This window comes from Gavialis gangeticus, unplaced genomic scaffold (assembly GCF_001723915.1).
Source record: "Gavialis gangeticus isolate Ggan-Ray unplaced genomic scaffold, GavGan_comp1, whole genome shotgun sequence".
Taxonomy (NCBI): Eukaryota; Metazoa; Chordata; order Crocodylia; family Gavialidae; genus Gavialis; species Gavialis gangeticus.
The window spans coordinates 67,925,225-67,941,541 of NW_017729033.1; the positions used below are offsets into that span (position 1 = coordinate 67,925,225).

Sequence of the window (16,317 nt, forward strand, 5' to 3'; positions counted from 1 at the left end):
GGCCCTATATCCAGCCTGTGAAATCAGCAGACAGCCACCTCAAATTTAATATGTTCCTACCTATAAATCAATCTGGCTTTGTGGAAGAGCTTATACAAGAACTAAAAGTATAAAGAATATTGCCCAGCTTATTTATGAAAAAATAGGAGTCACTGTACTAGGGGCCCCTCTAGGTGTTACACATGGGCCATGATTACTCATGTTAATTATGGTATAAATGGCAAGGCGTACATTAAAATGTACAGCCAATTTAAGATTCCATAAAAATGCAAACCAACCATAAAGATGTTTCACATACGATGTAGAACATTTTTATGGCTGGTTCATATGGCACTTTAGATGAAATGTGTGGCACTTTCAGAACTGCTCCAGGGCTGGAGCCAACAATCAGTACCTGGTTTGTTGGCCACATTGGGTCACATTGGGTTGTGGACATTTAATCTTCTATTTGCTAGCGAAGGGCAAACACAAGATCATGATCCCAGGATTCCCCTGCACTGGCAACTAGAAAGGGCTGTATTGGTATCTGATCCCTGATCCCAAAATCGCATGTCCTCCCATGTAGGCAGGAGACACAATTGTTGGGATTGGGAACCAGATCCCATGGTGGCTTTAAGTGAACATGTGCCAGGGATCTAGGTAGATGTATGCAAATACAAGATTTCCATAACAGGCTACAGTCTAAATCCTGCCCTTCAAATTTAAACCAGAAGATATTTTACACTTTTCAGAGCTCCAAATTAGTCTCCTCTGGCACTTTACTGATAGAAATGAGCACCTGGGAAATTAGGGTGCTTTGAGAATTAGGTTGGAGTTTTGAAGATCTAAATTTTAGACTTAGTCACACACAATCTAATGGCAGTTGAGCACCAAAATCCCCCTTGTGAGTCTCAGTCATTGAACCTCAGAACACAACCTTATCAGCCTGGTATTTTTATATGCATAATAGCCCATGACTGCCAACTTTGACTCAGGTTTTGCAGCTGAATTGGCAGAGGGAGATACAGGCCTGAAAATGAGGTGTGTAAGAATTTTCCACACTCTTTTCCCCCTGTGCTGTGCCTGATTCTGAGTGATTGTTTCAGTCCTCAGTTTTGTTTTGTTTTTAATGTAAAAAAAGACTCTTTATGTAACTGCAAGAGCCTTGGAAGAAGAATGCTTTCAACTGACTGACTATTTCAAACACATACATATTCCACTTTTAGGAGTGTATTTTTCATGGTTAATTAAATGCAGAGCATTTAGATTTATAAATGAGGTTCTTTGAGTGAGTTTCAGTCTCTCAGTGCCAATACCCCACAAGAGTTACATCAGCTCTGCCTAATACAGACCCTTTTGTTCACTTAGTTAAGTGATTAAATAGAATTATGTCTGTTTACATCATGGGATAACTGTTACATATACTTTTTTCTTGCTTATTCCTATCAAATCCTACAAGGGGCCTGAAATTCATCACTCTCTGTGACTTTAAACCATGTTCATAATTTTGACGGATTAGGTAGAGACTAAGATTCTCAAAAGGGTTGAAGGTAGTTGAGTACCCATCTTCTACAGAGCATCACTGGCAATCCAGTGTCTACTTTCATTAGAGCCCTTTGAAAATCTTAACACAATCCCTGATTGAAAACATTACCCAAGCTAAACCTTCAACATGGCCAATTTAAAAAATATATTATGCCAAGTTCTGTTCCAGAGTCATGCTTTGGCTTTGGAGTGTGCCTCTAAATCTTTGGATTGCTTAACCTTCAATACCACACTTATTTATCCTTTTAAGGACCATGACACATGCAACAAAGAGAATTTAAAAGATATTTTGAATACTCCTGCTGGTGTCCCAAATACCTTCCTAGTTATTGTGCAGCTTCATCATGAGTGTTTTCCATTGAAGAACAGAGTGTTTGTACATATTAGGTCTGATTTTCCACAATAGAATCATAGAAAATTAGGGTTGGACCTCAGGAGTTCATCTAGTCCAACCCCCTGCTCAAAGCAGGACCATCCCCAACTAGATCATTCCAGCCAAGGCTTTGTGTAGCCAGGTCTTAAAAACCTCCAAGGATGGAGAGTCCACAACCTCTCCAGGAGATTCCACAACCTCTGTGTCAAGCACTTTGGAAACTGTTACCCTGACTTGTTCTGATGCAAAATTGCAGTCATCATTATTTGTGTGCAAAAGTATACCAGCAGAGATAGACTTCCTTGTTTTCTAAGCTACTGCAGCCTTGAGATTGCAGGTATATTGCATACTTAGTACAAAGCAGAATGCCCCCTCTCCTGTCTCTAAGTGCTGCTGTTCAAGCCTTTTAAGTAGTGCTGAAAACAATTTGAATCTGCTTCTGAAGGACTTATGTGAAACACTGGTTATATTCTAGGTATTTGTTCAGAGTTCTCCAAGGGACGTTGTTTCCTTCTCCGGTACTGAGAGCCAAGCACCTTGACAGACTGACACCTGAGGAGCAGAGGGAAGCAATTAAACAATGGAAAGATGACTGCTTTGTGGCTCATAGAGTTGATTTCCAGGGGACTTCTTTGCGTTCCAGCTCTGTGGAAGATGCTGCATCAGAGAAAAGGCAACACCAACATGTCAGACATGTTGCCAATGCCTAAGACACCTTTTTCAGACCAGTCCAAGAGACAGTTTACAAAGGAGGCTTGTTTCCTATCAGGTATTCAGGATAAGCCTGGGGACAGCTTGAATTGCAAGCAAGCTGCACTTTTGAACTACTAAAAGGAAACCTATTCAGAAGCATTCAGAGCTAATAATGCCTGTGCCGGAGCTCTGGAGTTTAGTTTGGAAGATAGCAACACTGAAATTCCTCTAACCAAAGCAGGTGCGACTTCTGCTTTGTGTGAACAGGATGTTGGAACAGATCCTGCAAAGCCAGACTGTTAACAATTTAAGAATCCAAGAATAATAACAGTTGTGTTTTGCACTGCTTAGGAGTCTGTGTTTTGGCTTTGTTTCCCTCCCATTAACCCAGGTGAGGCACAGATTGCTTCAGAAGATTTTTTTTAAGTATGATAAGTAATCTGTTGAACAAAGATATAAATGGGTGGAAGCATTATACCAAAATCAGCTCTTAAAAAACTCGCACCATCTCTGGTACATGATAGTGCTTGACACAAGTCCTCTTGTGCTCATGGGTGTCAGTTCAGTCTCCCTTCGGTTTCCAGTTAGGTCTTTGCCATGACACAAAGTGGAAATAATTAAAATAAGATCTTCCCATTCTACTGAGTCTCCTGCCTGGCCTCAGTCATGCCATTGTGGTGCGCAGCTGCTTCTCACTAATGACTGGCCATGAGAGTGTTGCCAACTACCTGCAAATATCCCAGGATCTGGGAATACCTAAACCTTTCCCTCACCCCTTCATCACTAACCCCTGCAAGGCCATTTTCACCTGTGCCCACAGAAGCATCGTTCTCTTTTTCATGTCCTTTCTTCCCTGCTCTCATCCTCCCATAGCATCACCTGAGCCCCCTTTTCACCTGGATCAAGACTAATTCCCAGATATCTGTTAGTTGGCTGACAGACATGTTTATTGTTACGATTTTTCCCTTAGAGAAATTAGTTCTAGCATCATGCCCTTGACTCCTGCAACTGGATGACCTCTGGCTTCTCAACCTGATACTGGCCATGATGCTGAGGCACAGGCCACGCAGCAACCATCCTAAGCCCTCTAACATTTATTTAAAGTGGCACTTCCCTGTGATCTGAGACAGGAGCCTGGAAGTGCTCAGAAATGAATGCCTTCACTTCCACACAAGCACTTACAACCAGCAACCTCTTGGGAGGTATAGGGGAAAGGGTGTGGATTCCTGCAACTATTATTTGAAGACCTTATGTGGAGATTATGTGCTTTACTGGGTGGAACAGAATCACAAGCAGAGTTTAAGTGGCTGAAGCAGATCCCTTCTCAGCATACGCAGAAGGGAAGTTTGTTGCACAGAGGATAGTAGGATCTAAAATCCACATACATGTCCCCAGATGCCACTTACATGGCTAACTTTAGCTTCATAAGCACCAGTTACCTATCTAAGGTATGGGTGGATTTCTGCTGTTTTAGGATTTATTAATTTGCTAGCAGGATATTTGTAAGCCTGGTGCTGTTTTGCAAAAACTGACTGAAGGAGGTTTCTGAAAAGTTGTTGCGGGGGGGGCGGGGACAGGAAATATGTGAGTAATTCTGACTTCCTGTGGCTGGTTGGAGCTTGGATTGTGGTTGCAGTTTGGTTGGATTATGAAGATAAATAAATCCTGCTCTTCCTGATCTATTCAAAATCCAGCTAGACCAGACTTTATCTCCCTAGCATTGTCTGGGAAAGCTGCCCCCATCATATTGTCACTGATGAAGTCAATGGTGACAGATTTCCTGGAAAATGTTAATGGAGATGCATTAAAGGACTCTGCCCCTTCACAGCACCATCATTTTGCTAAAAAGGTCCATCTCCTGTTGCAACTTCAGGAGCCTCTGGGATTGGCAAATTAGGAGGACAGTTATTTTAGAGCATGGGTGTCAAACTCATCCAGCCTGCTGAGTTGGAGAAGGGGGACAGTGCCAGTCTGAGGCATGTGTTGCATGTGGTCCCTATACTGGAGAAGCCCTATATGCTGGATCTGGTACAGACAGCCCATGTCTGAGGCCAGATCCACAATGCAGAGCCAATCTAGCACAGGCACCCCAAACCAGCCCCATGCTACATGCAGCCCATGCCAGACAGACTCTACGTGCTGCATGTACTGGTTCCAGCAAATGCTGCATTGCAGGAGACAGCACCATAGGCCAGACTGGATCCAGCCTACAAGCCATACTTCTGACACCCCTATTCCAGAGAAGCTTCCCACCAGTTCCAACAAACCAATGTCTTCTTTGAAAAAGAAAAATAATAGGAGCAATTGTACCTAAAAGCAAACATGCTCTTAGCTTTATCTGTTAGACCTTGGTTTAATGCTTGTTTTCTACCTATGGCTGATTTTTAATAACACGCTTACCATTGGAATATGTTCTCATTCAGGAACATACATAAGCATGTGCACAAGTCAGTTTTTAGTCAAGGGATCTGAAGTTAAGCACTCATTTAAGAGCTCTCCTGTGTAATGAAGTTTTCCTGAATCATGGTCTATCATAAGAACATTGTTCTACCATAACATTGCCCATTAATTTATATTCTATTGCCTGATTTCTCCTTTCCTCCTACACTGACTTGACATCCTGCACTGTACTGGCCAATGCTACATTTCCTTCTCCTTTACCTAGTTCCCTATAGCTAGTGATTTGCTTACCCAGTCTCACTGGCAGCCATCTAATCCCTGAAGCCATCCATTCTGTTTTCTGCTCTTCTAAAATAGTAGCTTCTAGTAGACAGCTAGACAGGCTTCTCCTTGATTCCAGCTGCCTTTACTGTCTCTTCTTTGTAAGAGACAGCCTAGACATCTATAGAGGGTGCTGGAAATGAGGAATAAATCCAGCAGCATGGAACAGATTTGGGAATTAGGTGCCTAAATATCTTTTGGGTCCTAGCAATGGGGCCTGTGGGTGGAGAACCGTGGGCATATGTTTCAGCCCAGGTTGACTAAAATACTGGGGTTTTTTAAGGTACATCAACTCAAATACCTTCTTAGTTATTGTTGTACAGCTTCATTATGAGCCAACTCATGGAGCAATACAAGGAATTATGACAGTCCACTGGCACCTGTTGAAACAGTTCAATTCACTAACTGTAGCTACTAATAAATTGTTAGCACTGAGCCCATTTTTTGTTCTGTTGCCATCTGAAGGGTTATATTTGCAAATTGCCAAGCATGTGTGTTTATTTTGTGTGCGTGTGTCTTTTGGGATGGGGAGGGGGAAGAGCTCTGTCTCGTAACTGAAGCATGAGTTTTCCACTTCATTGATCAACATTACTTTAGTCCACATCTTTTAAGGCCCCCAGATGAATTTAAACAAACGCTGTGAGGTCTGAGCTAGCTGCTGCTTATCTGGCATTTAAGGGTATTCTAAGTTCATACAAATTCAGGTCACCACATGTTAGTAGTAACGTTTTTTTTAACTGCCTTCTCAGAAGGTAGACAGCAATTAAGAGCAGACCTTTCAAGAAATGAATGGGAAAGTGGTGTCATGGTTAATTCTGTAGCAAGAAAACAGCAACAAATCAAATGATTAGGCCAAGCAATGCCTTGATCCCTTTAAAAATCTGATCTGTCATACAGGACACAAAAAACTTAGAACAGAAATCTTTTCCATCAGATAAGGGTTTTTTTTAGCCCAAGGCATTTAGTCCTGTGATCAGCATTTATTGTGATAAAGGCAAAGATACAGCACATACATGTTATAAGGAGGCAAATATTGGCCTAGAACAAGACTTTTGTGACTGCTGAATGGTATGATGGGTGGTATAGATAATGCAAGCTGACAGAAACACTACTGAGACCAAAGTAGGCTTGAGTTTCTTATAAAATGTAGTCAGTTCATCCAGCCTTAGAAAGTACAGATGTGTTTCAATGTAGTAACAGCAATTTCATTTGTAGAAAACGGGCTACACGTGCTGCCACTGATACTACAGAAGCAGGATCAGACCCCTGGCAGCAACACCCCTGGCATACGTTACAGTTAATCATGTCTTAGCATTGTTACCCAGCCACATGTTAATGCAATGAATAGCCTGATAAAACAAAAAATAAGCCACAAAGTTATTACACAAAAAATAATTTTGTGACTGGTTCCTATTACAACATTAATTGAACATGTGGTCAGGCTGGGGCTCCTAGCCCTGGGTGCTTCCCCGTGGCTGAGAGTCCCGTCAGCTGATCTGGGCTCCCAGCTACCACCAAGGCTAGACACTGTCAGCTGATGGGGATCCCAGCCTCAGGGGTGTGTGGTGCACCTCCGCAGTTGGGACACCAGATCAGCTGACGGGGCTTCTGGCATGGGCTCCCAGCCACAGGAGCTTGCTACTTGCCAGTGCAGGGGAAGCTCAGAATCATGATCCTGGGCTCCCCCTGTACTGGCAATAAGGCATGTTGGGACCGTATACTCAATCCCACAGTCACGCCTCCTGCCATGCACATGTGGTCAAGCAGGAGATGCCATTGTGGGGATTGCACATCAGATCCCATGGTGCCTTTACTTGCATATCCGCCAGGGGCCCAAGTCTGAAGCTTCTCTTCACTCCAGGAGCATACAGTAAAGATAAGAGCAGGCAGTTCGTCTAACCTCAGATGGGGAAGTTTAGAACTCAGTATGGCAAACCAAGCCCCTGTATGTTTATAGCCACATAGTTAAATTGGTACACGTTTCTACTGTAGACACCTGAAGACTAGAGACAGAAGTTACACATAAATTGGTTTAAGTCATCAGAAACTGATTTAAACCTGTAACAGAACAGAAGTTCAGTGCACATAAACTAGTTTCAACTGGTTTAAGCTAAACTTGGTTGAATGTAGTATGATACCTAACTGATTTTGGTCAAACCAGTTTATGAAACTTATGTCTCAGACCCCTTCCTGGTTCAAGTTAAGTCAGAGTCCTCCAGCATATCCTAGCACGCTTTCCATCCCTGGGCTGGGCTGTTTTCTCCAGAACAGAAGGGCTGGGGAGGGCAGGCACAGACTACATTCCCCTTCTTCCTGCCCCCCCCCCCGGGCAAACCATGGCTGGGGTCTGGGGCCAGGGAGGGGGGTTAAACTTCCTTTTCCTCTAGTACAGAGCTGCCCTACCCTACTAAAAACTTACTGTTGACTGTGACTGTGGAATACAAATCCCAGAGGAACCTGAAACCAGGAAGAGGAACTGATGAGCCCTGCAGAGTCCTGCTGCTCTGATTCTGGACTGCAAATCCCAGAGACCTCAAGGGCAGCAGGAAAAGGAAGTGAACACACAGGCCAAGCGAACTACATAGCAGAGAGTCGTGGTCTAGCATTCCCCCATCTTCTGGTATGTGGCTGCATTTCCTGAATCAAAAGTGAATGACTGTCCAGTTGATTCTCAGTTTAATCTCTGCAGTTTAAACTAACCTGAAAAGACTGAATCAATTCAGCCTCTGGCTTTATGACTGTCTATACTTAGCCTAAATGACCGCATCCAGATGTACAGACATGTGTGGTTTGTGATACCGCAAACCTCTTTGTGGTGCCACAAACCACATGCCCAGAACATTAAAATGTGCCCTGCACTGAAAATTTGTAGCAGGGGGACAAATTTTGCTACCAGGAAATCCCAGTAAAGCTTAATAACTCACAGGAATCTGATTTCCATGATGTTGACAGAGTCCATGTTACTTTATGAGAACAAAGTTATTTTACAGACAACCTAACCTCTTTGAGAAAGATGCATCTTTAAATGGGATTCCTTTTTAAGATCCTCTAAAAGTCCCTAAGGAAGAATTGCCTTTTACTATTATTATAAATGCACTGTGTTTTTAGTGTATCATTAATACATTAGAATAAAGAGATGCTTTAAGAACAGAAGTATGAGTACTGCTTAGAATTAATACGTTTCTAGTGGGATTTCTTTTCTTATGAAATCTAAAGATGCTTCCCTCCTCTCCAGTTATTTTTAAAGCTCTTCCTATAGCAACAATTTTTGGCAGTTAAAGGTTCAACCCATGTACAGTTCTGGGCTGCAAACAATTTGTGCATCTCTTCAACTATAGTTAAGGCAACACAATACCATAGCATGGGCATAATTATACCTGTGTAAAGGTGTTTATAGCAGGACAGAAGAATATATTATGCCAAAATAAACACCTTTATAATGGTGTAAAATTACATCTGCCCAAAGGCATTGCACAGAAATATCTAAAGTACACAATCTTTCTGTAACATAACCTTAAAAGCCAGTGTTTTCTATGACGACTATTTCCAGAGGAATTATTAACCATCTTACAATTAGAACATAAGAGATATTAAAAATATTTAAAATACTTTTTTTCCATACAAATACTAGTAATGTAAAAGCTCACCCTCCCTGGTTTTGTTATAGAACCATGGGATATTATAAGGGATGTTTTATTGTCAGCATCGACACCCTAGCTGAAGGAATGAGGTTGGCGAACATCAGAGGCTTTCTCTATTATAAAAGCTAATTAGCCACAGACATCCAATAAATTCTCCCCAAAACACACATGCACAGTATTTTAAACAATTTAACTAAAAAAAAATTTCTTAGCAGCTTAAGTTAGTATTTTGGACATCACCACTTCCTTGGGTTTTTTATTGTTTTCCAGCAGTAACTCAAGTAGACATGATCTGGATTTTTTAATTTAAAAAATAAACCCTTAAAATTCATTGTTTGAGGTTTCTTTGCGTGGCATAACAAGTGCACAAAACTCTCTTCCTCTTTTTTGGTAAATCACTCTATTTTGAGATGTGGCTTTAAAAGCTTGTGAATACAAGTAAATCTACCTCCACTTGTATTTTGACCTTCAAAATTAGTATTTCTAGAGCAAATGTTAGAGTTATACCATAAATATCTGAATAAAGGGAGCTAACCTTAATTTTTGCAGCAGTAGACACAGCCACTATAATATTTCTTAGAACAAAAGAAGTGTTTGCGGATCGGCAAGTCATTTATGCCCTTCATTTAATGCATGTCTCTTCATGACAGCAAGTTTTGTTCTTTACATAGGATATAGTTTGACTGTAGTTTCAGTCATCCATAGAACTAATCTGGGTGTGCACCCCCTCACACACACACACACACACACACACACACACAGAGCCAGATTTCACCATTGCAACACAGTTTGAACATATGGCACCAATGGCCATCATCTTCTTACCAACTGTCTCACTATAACTTCTGATGGCAGTATGTCTTCATACTTGTCCACTGCTCATACCCCAGTTGTACAAGCAGTAAAACACAGAGAAAATCACTCAAGCCAGTTTTCTAGCCTGGTATTTTTATTCTGTGATATTACGGTGAAATGAATGGTTACTGCTACCAAAGTATTAGCTTTAGCCTTGCATTCTCATATAAAAATTAACAGCAGCCTTACAGCTTTTCAGTAAACTACAGAAGAGACAGCGTTAATGAAACAACTTGAGTAGATTCAAATCCAGAAATCCAAATAATAAAAAGATGGAAGGATTTCATGTACACAGATACATTTATATAGAAATATCTATTCAGATAAAATTATGGCTAGGGACAGACATTCAAAAAGCTTGAATTGATTCAATTTTTGCAGGTTAGTCTAACCTGGCTAGGCTAAATCAGTTTGTAACTAAACAGACAAGAACAGACATCCCAGAAATACAGGCACATGCCTGTAGTGGCTCAGGCTAGAAGCCAGAGGGTGCTAGAGCAGCCCTCCCTTCCCTTCTAAAGTGCTGAGCTGTGGGAGGTGTAGCGAGGCCCTGGCAGGACACTCTGATTAGGGAAGGGTTCCCTGCCCACCCCCTTGACCAGTCCAGCAGGGAATTGATAACACAGTGTTTATCACCCCCTAACTCAGTGTTTATAACCCCATTAAGAAAACAACAGAGGGACATTACCAGCTACCTGTTGATTCTGCCTTTGTCCTGTCTGCCACAGCACAGACTGTAGCCAGCATGTGGTCTGCTAGCTAATGTTGAGAGGTGTCTCTGTAAGGCAGAGGGGATGGGGGGAATCACTGCTTAGCAGGGAGTGGTGGGGGGAGAGGGAGGAGCAGCCTGCAATCTCTGCCAGATCTGCAGCTGAGGAACAGAGGGGAGGGGCCAGCTCTGCTGTGGAGCCCCACCCAGCCCAGAGAGCATGCTAGGATGCTGGGGGAGTCTGGTTTAGCTTAAACAAGCAAGGGGCCTGGGACAGACATTGCATAAACCGGTTTGACCCAAATCATTTAAGCCTGATACTACATCCAACCAGGTTTACCTCAAACCAGTTTCAGCCATTTTAAAACTGGTTTATGTGCACTGAACATCTGTTAGGTTACAGGTTTTAAAAAGTTTCTGATCACTTCAACTGGTTTGTGTGTAATGTCTAGCCCTAGCCTATATGAGTTTGTTTTCATTTTCAATTTTCCATTAAAGAATTAATCCAAAGTGACTGCAGGGAGTTATACTCAGGCTGCCCATTAATATCCTGTATGGGAAAAGTGTAGTACACATCTATAGTGCTTCCACATCTCTCTTGGGCAGCCAGCATTCTCTGGCATATCCTGCCTACCTATGCTGCTCAAGCCAAACCTAGGAAAAAGGTGGTGAAGCTACCTCTGCTATTAAGGGCAGAGATCTCAGGAGTTGCAGTTGGGGCAGATGTATGGGCAGTTCTCAAGAGCAGTTTCTGAACACTTTGTAAGTGATACAGATGTACTCATGTATGTAAACATAGGTGCAGACTACACTGAAGATGTTTAATCGGAACCTGAAAACAATTCAGCATTGCAATGGTTATCAGTGGGGTTGCAAACAACTCCATACATGCATGCAAATCTGGGTTCAGAACTATTGGAAACAAACCCAGCTCAACTGCACAAAGCTGTCATCTTGCCTCTTATCTCTTAATGCATCCCCACCTTCCACTGAGTTCCCAGAAAGAATAAAACCATATTTATTTTAGATCTCAGACAGTATTTGTAAAATTAATGTCCTTTTTTATTAGTATGACTAGATATAAATACATCTAGCTGGCTCACGTACCATTAATTCTATGTGGAGCTGCAGCTGACAGGAGTAAAACAAGAAATGCGTTTACCACCTTACAAGGGGTTACAGTTTGTAGAGAAATGAAGAATAATTCTCACTGTCATAGGTATGAGAATACAAGGGAGACAATTAATACATGGGTAGGAGGAATAACTTTGACTTCAGAGTCTACATATATTGTCATGTGCACACATAGAAAAAGCAGTATAAAAATACATTTATAAAATTACAAATATATTTTTTACATGGAATGTTGTGGCAGAAATAGTTGGGGGAAAAATACTGCTTCTTTCTAAAGCCATTTAAGATATGGTTCAATACATCCTTTTTCTGTCAAAGATGGTTGCATTCAGTGGTGCCAGAGTCTAAGCACAGCTCACCATTTATTTCACTGGGGCAGCTGCTTGAAAACTTGGAGCAGGGCAAGGCCCAATTAACTAGTGTGGAAATAATAACATTATTTCAAATAGTATCTCTTGGCAGTGTGTGCGTGCGCGCGCACGCACGCACGCACGCACAAAATAGTCCTAAGTGTTTCCGTGCTTTTCACTATTCAAAGCTAACTCTAAGAACATAATTTGGTGAAATTAAAGATCAGGACAGGCTGCTCATGTTACAATAGCATCTTTTCTTTTCAATTAGATAAAAAGAGAAATCTTGTAAATTCTGTACTTCATAAAACGACATGCAGCTCTGCTCTCTCCACTACTGTATGTTGGTCAAATGGCCTTTTACAGAGCCATGGCCTGATTTTCAGGTGTTTTAAACCAACACAGGTCCTTAAATAAGCTACAACAGTTCCCATCAGTCAGGAATCTAGTCCCATGGGATAAAGATAGAGCAGGGTACTGAAACTGTAACTTCCAGACCACCATATTCAAGATGTGGATGTCAGTAATCTACCTCATGTCACACAGATTAGGTGCAGCCCTCAACTGGAGAAATTTAGAGAAGAGTAAATTCTCTTTTTTTGCAGTTTAGGGGAGAGAAATACATATAATTTTCTGTTGCATAAACCCACGCTATAAAAAGAAAATGACCATCGAGGCATCAGGTTCTGTTCTTGAAAGTACAACTGTAATTTGATAACAATTTAAATATAGTTTTAAAGCCTGGGACAATATATATATTATTTTTTATGAATATAGTGGACATGGGTAAAGAGCATTGTCTTTCACTTGTTATTTGAAGTGCATCAAAAAGAGAGATGCTCAGTTTTAGAGGTAAATATGTAACTATAGCAGTAATTTGAACTATGCTATTTAATTGGAGTATGACAGCATCTGAAACATCCATTTATCAGCTGTCTGGAGGAACTGACCAGATATATGGGAATTCTACAAAAGATGGATTCTTGAAAAGGTCTCATTATGCTTACAGGGGGCAAGCTAGAGATAGTAGAAGTGATAATGTTATTGCAGACCTCAGACTAGATTCACAAAGGGAACTTAAAGGTTGTATCACTGAAACTTAATTTTCAGTGTTCGGAGTGGGATCTGTGTGAGCTAGGCTATAGAAAATGCTTCACCCCTGGAAGATGGAAGTGGCTATCTCCACTTTTGGATTCTCAGCCATTGGTCCTCTTCTGCCATTAATTGCTTAGGCTGCACAATAGTTCCATGGGTACAGTACTCATTTAAGACAGCAAGAAGACTACTGTCTTAAGATATGGAGAGCCCAAGTTCAAATACCCCTTCTACATGACTAGTTTTGAGCCCAGGATCCTCCACACTGAAGGAGCGTGCTCCATCTGCCTTTTCTGCTTTGGATACAAAACATGCATTAAAACAGTAGCATAACTAAGGGTGGGAGAGCAGCACATCTGCCCCAGGCATCAATTTATAGGGAACTGCCAAAATGGTGGCCCCTGGGAAGCCCAGCTGCCAGTAGATGGGAAGCATGTGTGGTAGCAGCAGCTGCTGCTGGCTGGTGTGTGGGGAGAACATTTCATGGCAGTACCAGCTGGATCTTTGAGTCTCCAGTAGACTTTTTTGCTCAGCATCTTACCACCACCCCTGTGTTCTCTGGTCTCCACCCAGGGTGCCAATTTTGCTAGTTATACATCTGGCGCAGGCTGGCATCCAAATTTTCCTCCTCATGTAAGTGCTCTACCTACCCAGCTATGAAATCATTCTCCATCTCAGTCAAAGAATGTTTAGTTATTGAGAAACAACTTAAAGAACAAATTGAAACAACAAAAAGAAATTTAAGAAGCCCAACCTGTTGGTTAGGGCACTCTTCTGGGAAAGGGGAGATGGGGATTGAAGGCAGTGAAAATTTGAACTGGGGTTTCCCACATTCGAGTTGAGTAATCTAAGCAATTGGATAAAAGGGTGGCAGTGACAACTCATCACCAGTTCATCCCCTGCTGGTAAAGTATGTAGGGGGACACTGATAATGTTTAGGCATGAGAGAGGCTCCAAGCTGCTCAGTGCTATCAAGACGTACGCAGTTCTGTGCCAGCCAAGTGGCAGAAACTTACTTTACTTGGACAACTCCAGAAGTAGGCAGGTATTCCATTTTAGATTAAGGCAACTAAAGTGGCAGTTTGATGCCTAGATCTCCCTTGCTAGCATAGCTCTTCGGCATCATTGCTGTGAATGTATTGACTTTACTCTTCATTGCAAGAATTGTGGGTGGAAACAGTATGTGCTACTAAGTGGATCTTTTTATAGGTTTGCTAATCTGTGCTACAGCTTAATTTAGAGGTCTGAAAGGCAGAAACTGGCCAAATCTTCCTTTAAGCCTTTTTTTGTTGTGCTTAGAATGGTAGCACAACACAGCTAAAGGCAGTCAAAGGATTACAAACATATCAGACCTACCCAGAAGGTATCTTCAGTGGCAGAAGTTTACCAGTTCACTTATATTTCATTTTCCATAGCTCCATGTCAACAACACCTAGAGCTCAGAACTCTCCTGAGTTTCTTGCTTGCTAAATCTTGAATGTTCAAGAGCTGAAGATCTTTGCCTTCTGCCAGTCAGCACAACTCTACACATCTGGAGTTAGTTTAGTAGAAAGGTGTGGATGTATATTTGTCTTTCAATCCATTCAACAAAGTGTGACACATTACTATAAACTCCAGGTCCCAAAACTTTTGAAAAGCAGACAGAGCCCCAAGATGTTAAACCAAACAACGTCCAGCGTCCTGCAGGCTGCTCACAAACAAGAGGGCCTCCACTGTCTCCCTGCAATTCAAGAGAAAAATACAGTCTATGGAGGCTGCATGTAATCAGTATTGTTACGATGAAGGCTGTGCTTGAGTATCTAGAGGATGTATGAGTTCAACTTAACTCAGTTGAAAAATCTGGTTTATCAGTTCAACCACATAAGAATATACAAGCCTCTCCAGTAATAGTTTGGTTGCTACATTTATAAAAAACTAGCTGTTCAAGATTCACACCAATTAAAAAAAGTCTTAATTAATTAACAAAAATCAATTCTTAAGAGGCACCAAGCAACAGATCATAATCCGTTTTAAAGTTTATTGCACCATAAAAATGTATGATTACTTATTTAGAAATGGACACCAAGAACATTAAGCTATTGTGTCACCTTTGTATTTCAACAAGCATCCTGTACATACATTATTAGACTGTTTTATAAAAAGAAAAAAAAGTCAGTTTCGCGTTTCTACCCAGAAAGTGGCTTACCATACACGAGTCCACAGTGCCAGACTCATAGCCTGCACATAACATCCTGCTGGTGATGGTCTTCATGTCAAAGTATGACTGACATTGTTCTAGGGAAATAATGCGAACTTCTCCTTCTTGCAGTTTAAAAGGCACTGGAAAAAAAAGATTCTGTGTTAATCTGAGTATTGTCTTATAATAATTCATTTAGTGCTGTCTGAGATGGAAACATTTTTCTACTACAGAGACAGAAATATTACTTCAAAAGGGTCTGTTAATAAAAAATTATTAAATAAACAAGGGTCATGCTCAGTAAGAAAGAATTCCTCCTCAGCTCAGAATACAGGGAAACAGTAGTAGTTTCTGAATGGCCACCAATGGGTATTCAAACTGCTTGAGCCCCAGAGTCAGAGGTGCATGTGTAGGGGACGTAACAGAGCACAAGTTGTGCTCTGATACTTACACAGGCATGAGTAGACTGCAGAGCAATCTGCAGGTGGCTGCACTCCCAATCAAGCACAACTGCCTGATTGGGAACAGGGCCAAGCTGTTTCCTATAAAAACAGGGCTCTGAGCAGCATGGCCAGTGGTCTGCTGCAAGCAGCTGAGGAGAGTGCATCACCTGGCTGGAGCTCCTGCTCATAATGCCTTGGAGGTAGAGGGAAGGAGCTATGGGGAAGGTGAAGGCTCCTGGTCCTGAGGCATGACCTAAAACTACACCCTGCTGGGGTTAGATGTGGTGGGGCTGCTTGTGGCAGGGCAGCTTCCAGGAAATGACACTCCTGTGCCCTCCCCAGTGGAGGGTGAGTATGGGGTGCCAGAAAGCCTCACCCACGACTGCCTGGGTGGGCAACCCTATGGAAGGGAAAGGCTAGGGGAGCACACCCTGAAGGCAAAACAAGGGCCCAGGTTCACTGAGAGTCCTGAGGCAGGGCCCAGGTTAGGAAGGGACCTAAGGCAGCTTCCAGGCTTACTGTGAGTCCTGAGTTGCATTAAGGAATTAGATGTGAGGCTTCAGAGGGGTAGGCCTTTAAGTCTGCAAGGGAGCTAGATATAAG

At 41.9% G+C, this 16,317-nt stretch overlaps 2 protein-coding genes across 4 annotated transcripts in view; one reads left to right on the top strand and one right to left on the bottom strand.

The window, feature by feature from the left end:
- The window catches only part of ATP10D (ATPase phospholipid transporting 10D (putative)), a 63,822-nt gene extending 60,887 nt beyond the window's left edge, over positions 1-2,935 (top strand). Inside the window, exon 22 of the mRNA XM_019526407.1 lies at positions 2,373-2,935. Coding sequence (XP_019381952.1) covers positions 2,373-2,607 — 235 coding nt within the window. The 3' untranslated portion in view covers positions 2,608-2,935. The remainder of the gene's footprint in view (positions 1-2,372) is intronic.
- Positions 2,936-13,106: 10,171 nt separating this feature from the next.
- Positions 13,107-16,317, bottom strand: part of CORIN (corin, serine peptidase) — a 313,652-nt gene continuing 310,441 nt past the window's right edge. For all 3 annotated transcript variants that reach the window (XM_019526369.1, XM_019526368.1, XM_019526370.1), the window contains 2 exons: positions 15,281-15,414; positions 13,107-14,815 (listed from right to left, as the gene is read on the bottom strand). In XM_019526369.1, the coding sequence (XP_019381914.1) occupies positions 14,633-14,815; positions 15,281-15,414 (317 nt within the window). In that variant the 3' untranslated portion in view covers positions 13,107-14,632. The remainder of the gene's footprint in view (positions 14,816-15,280; positions 15,415-16,317) is intronic.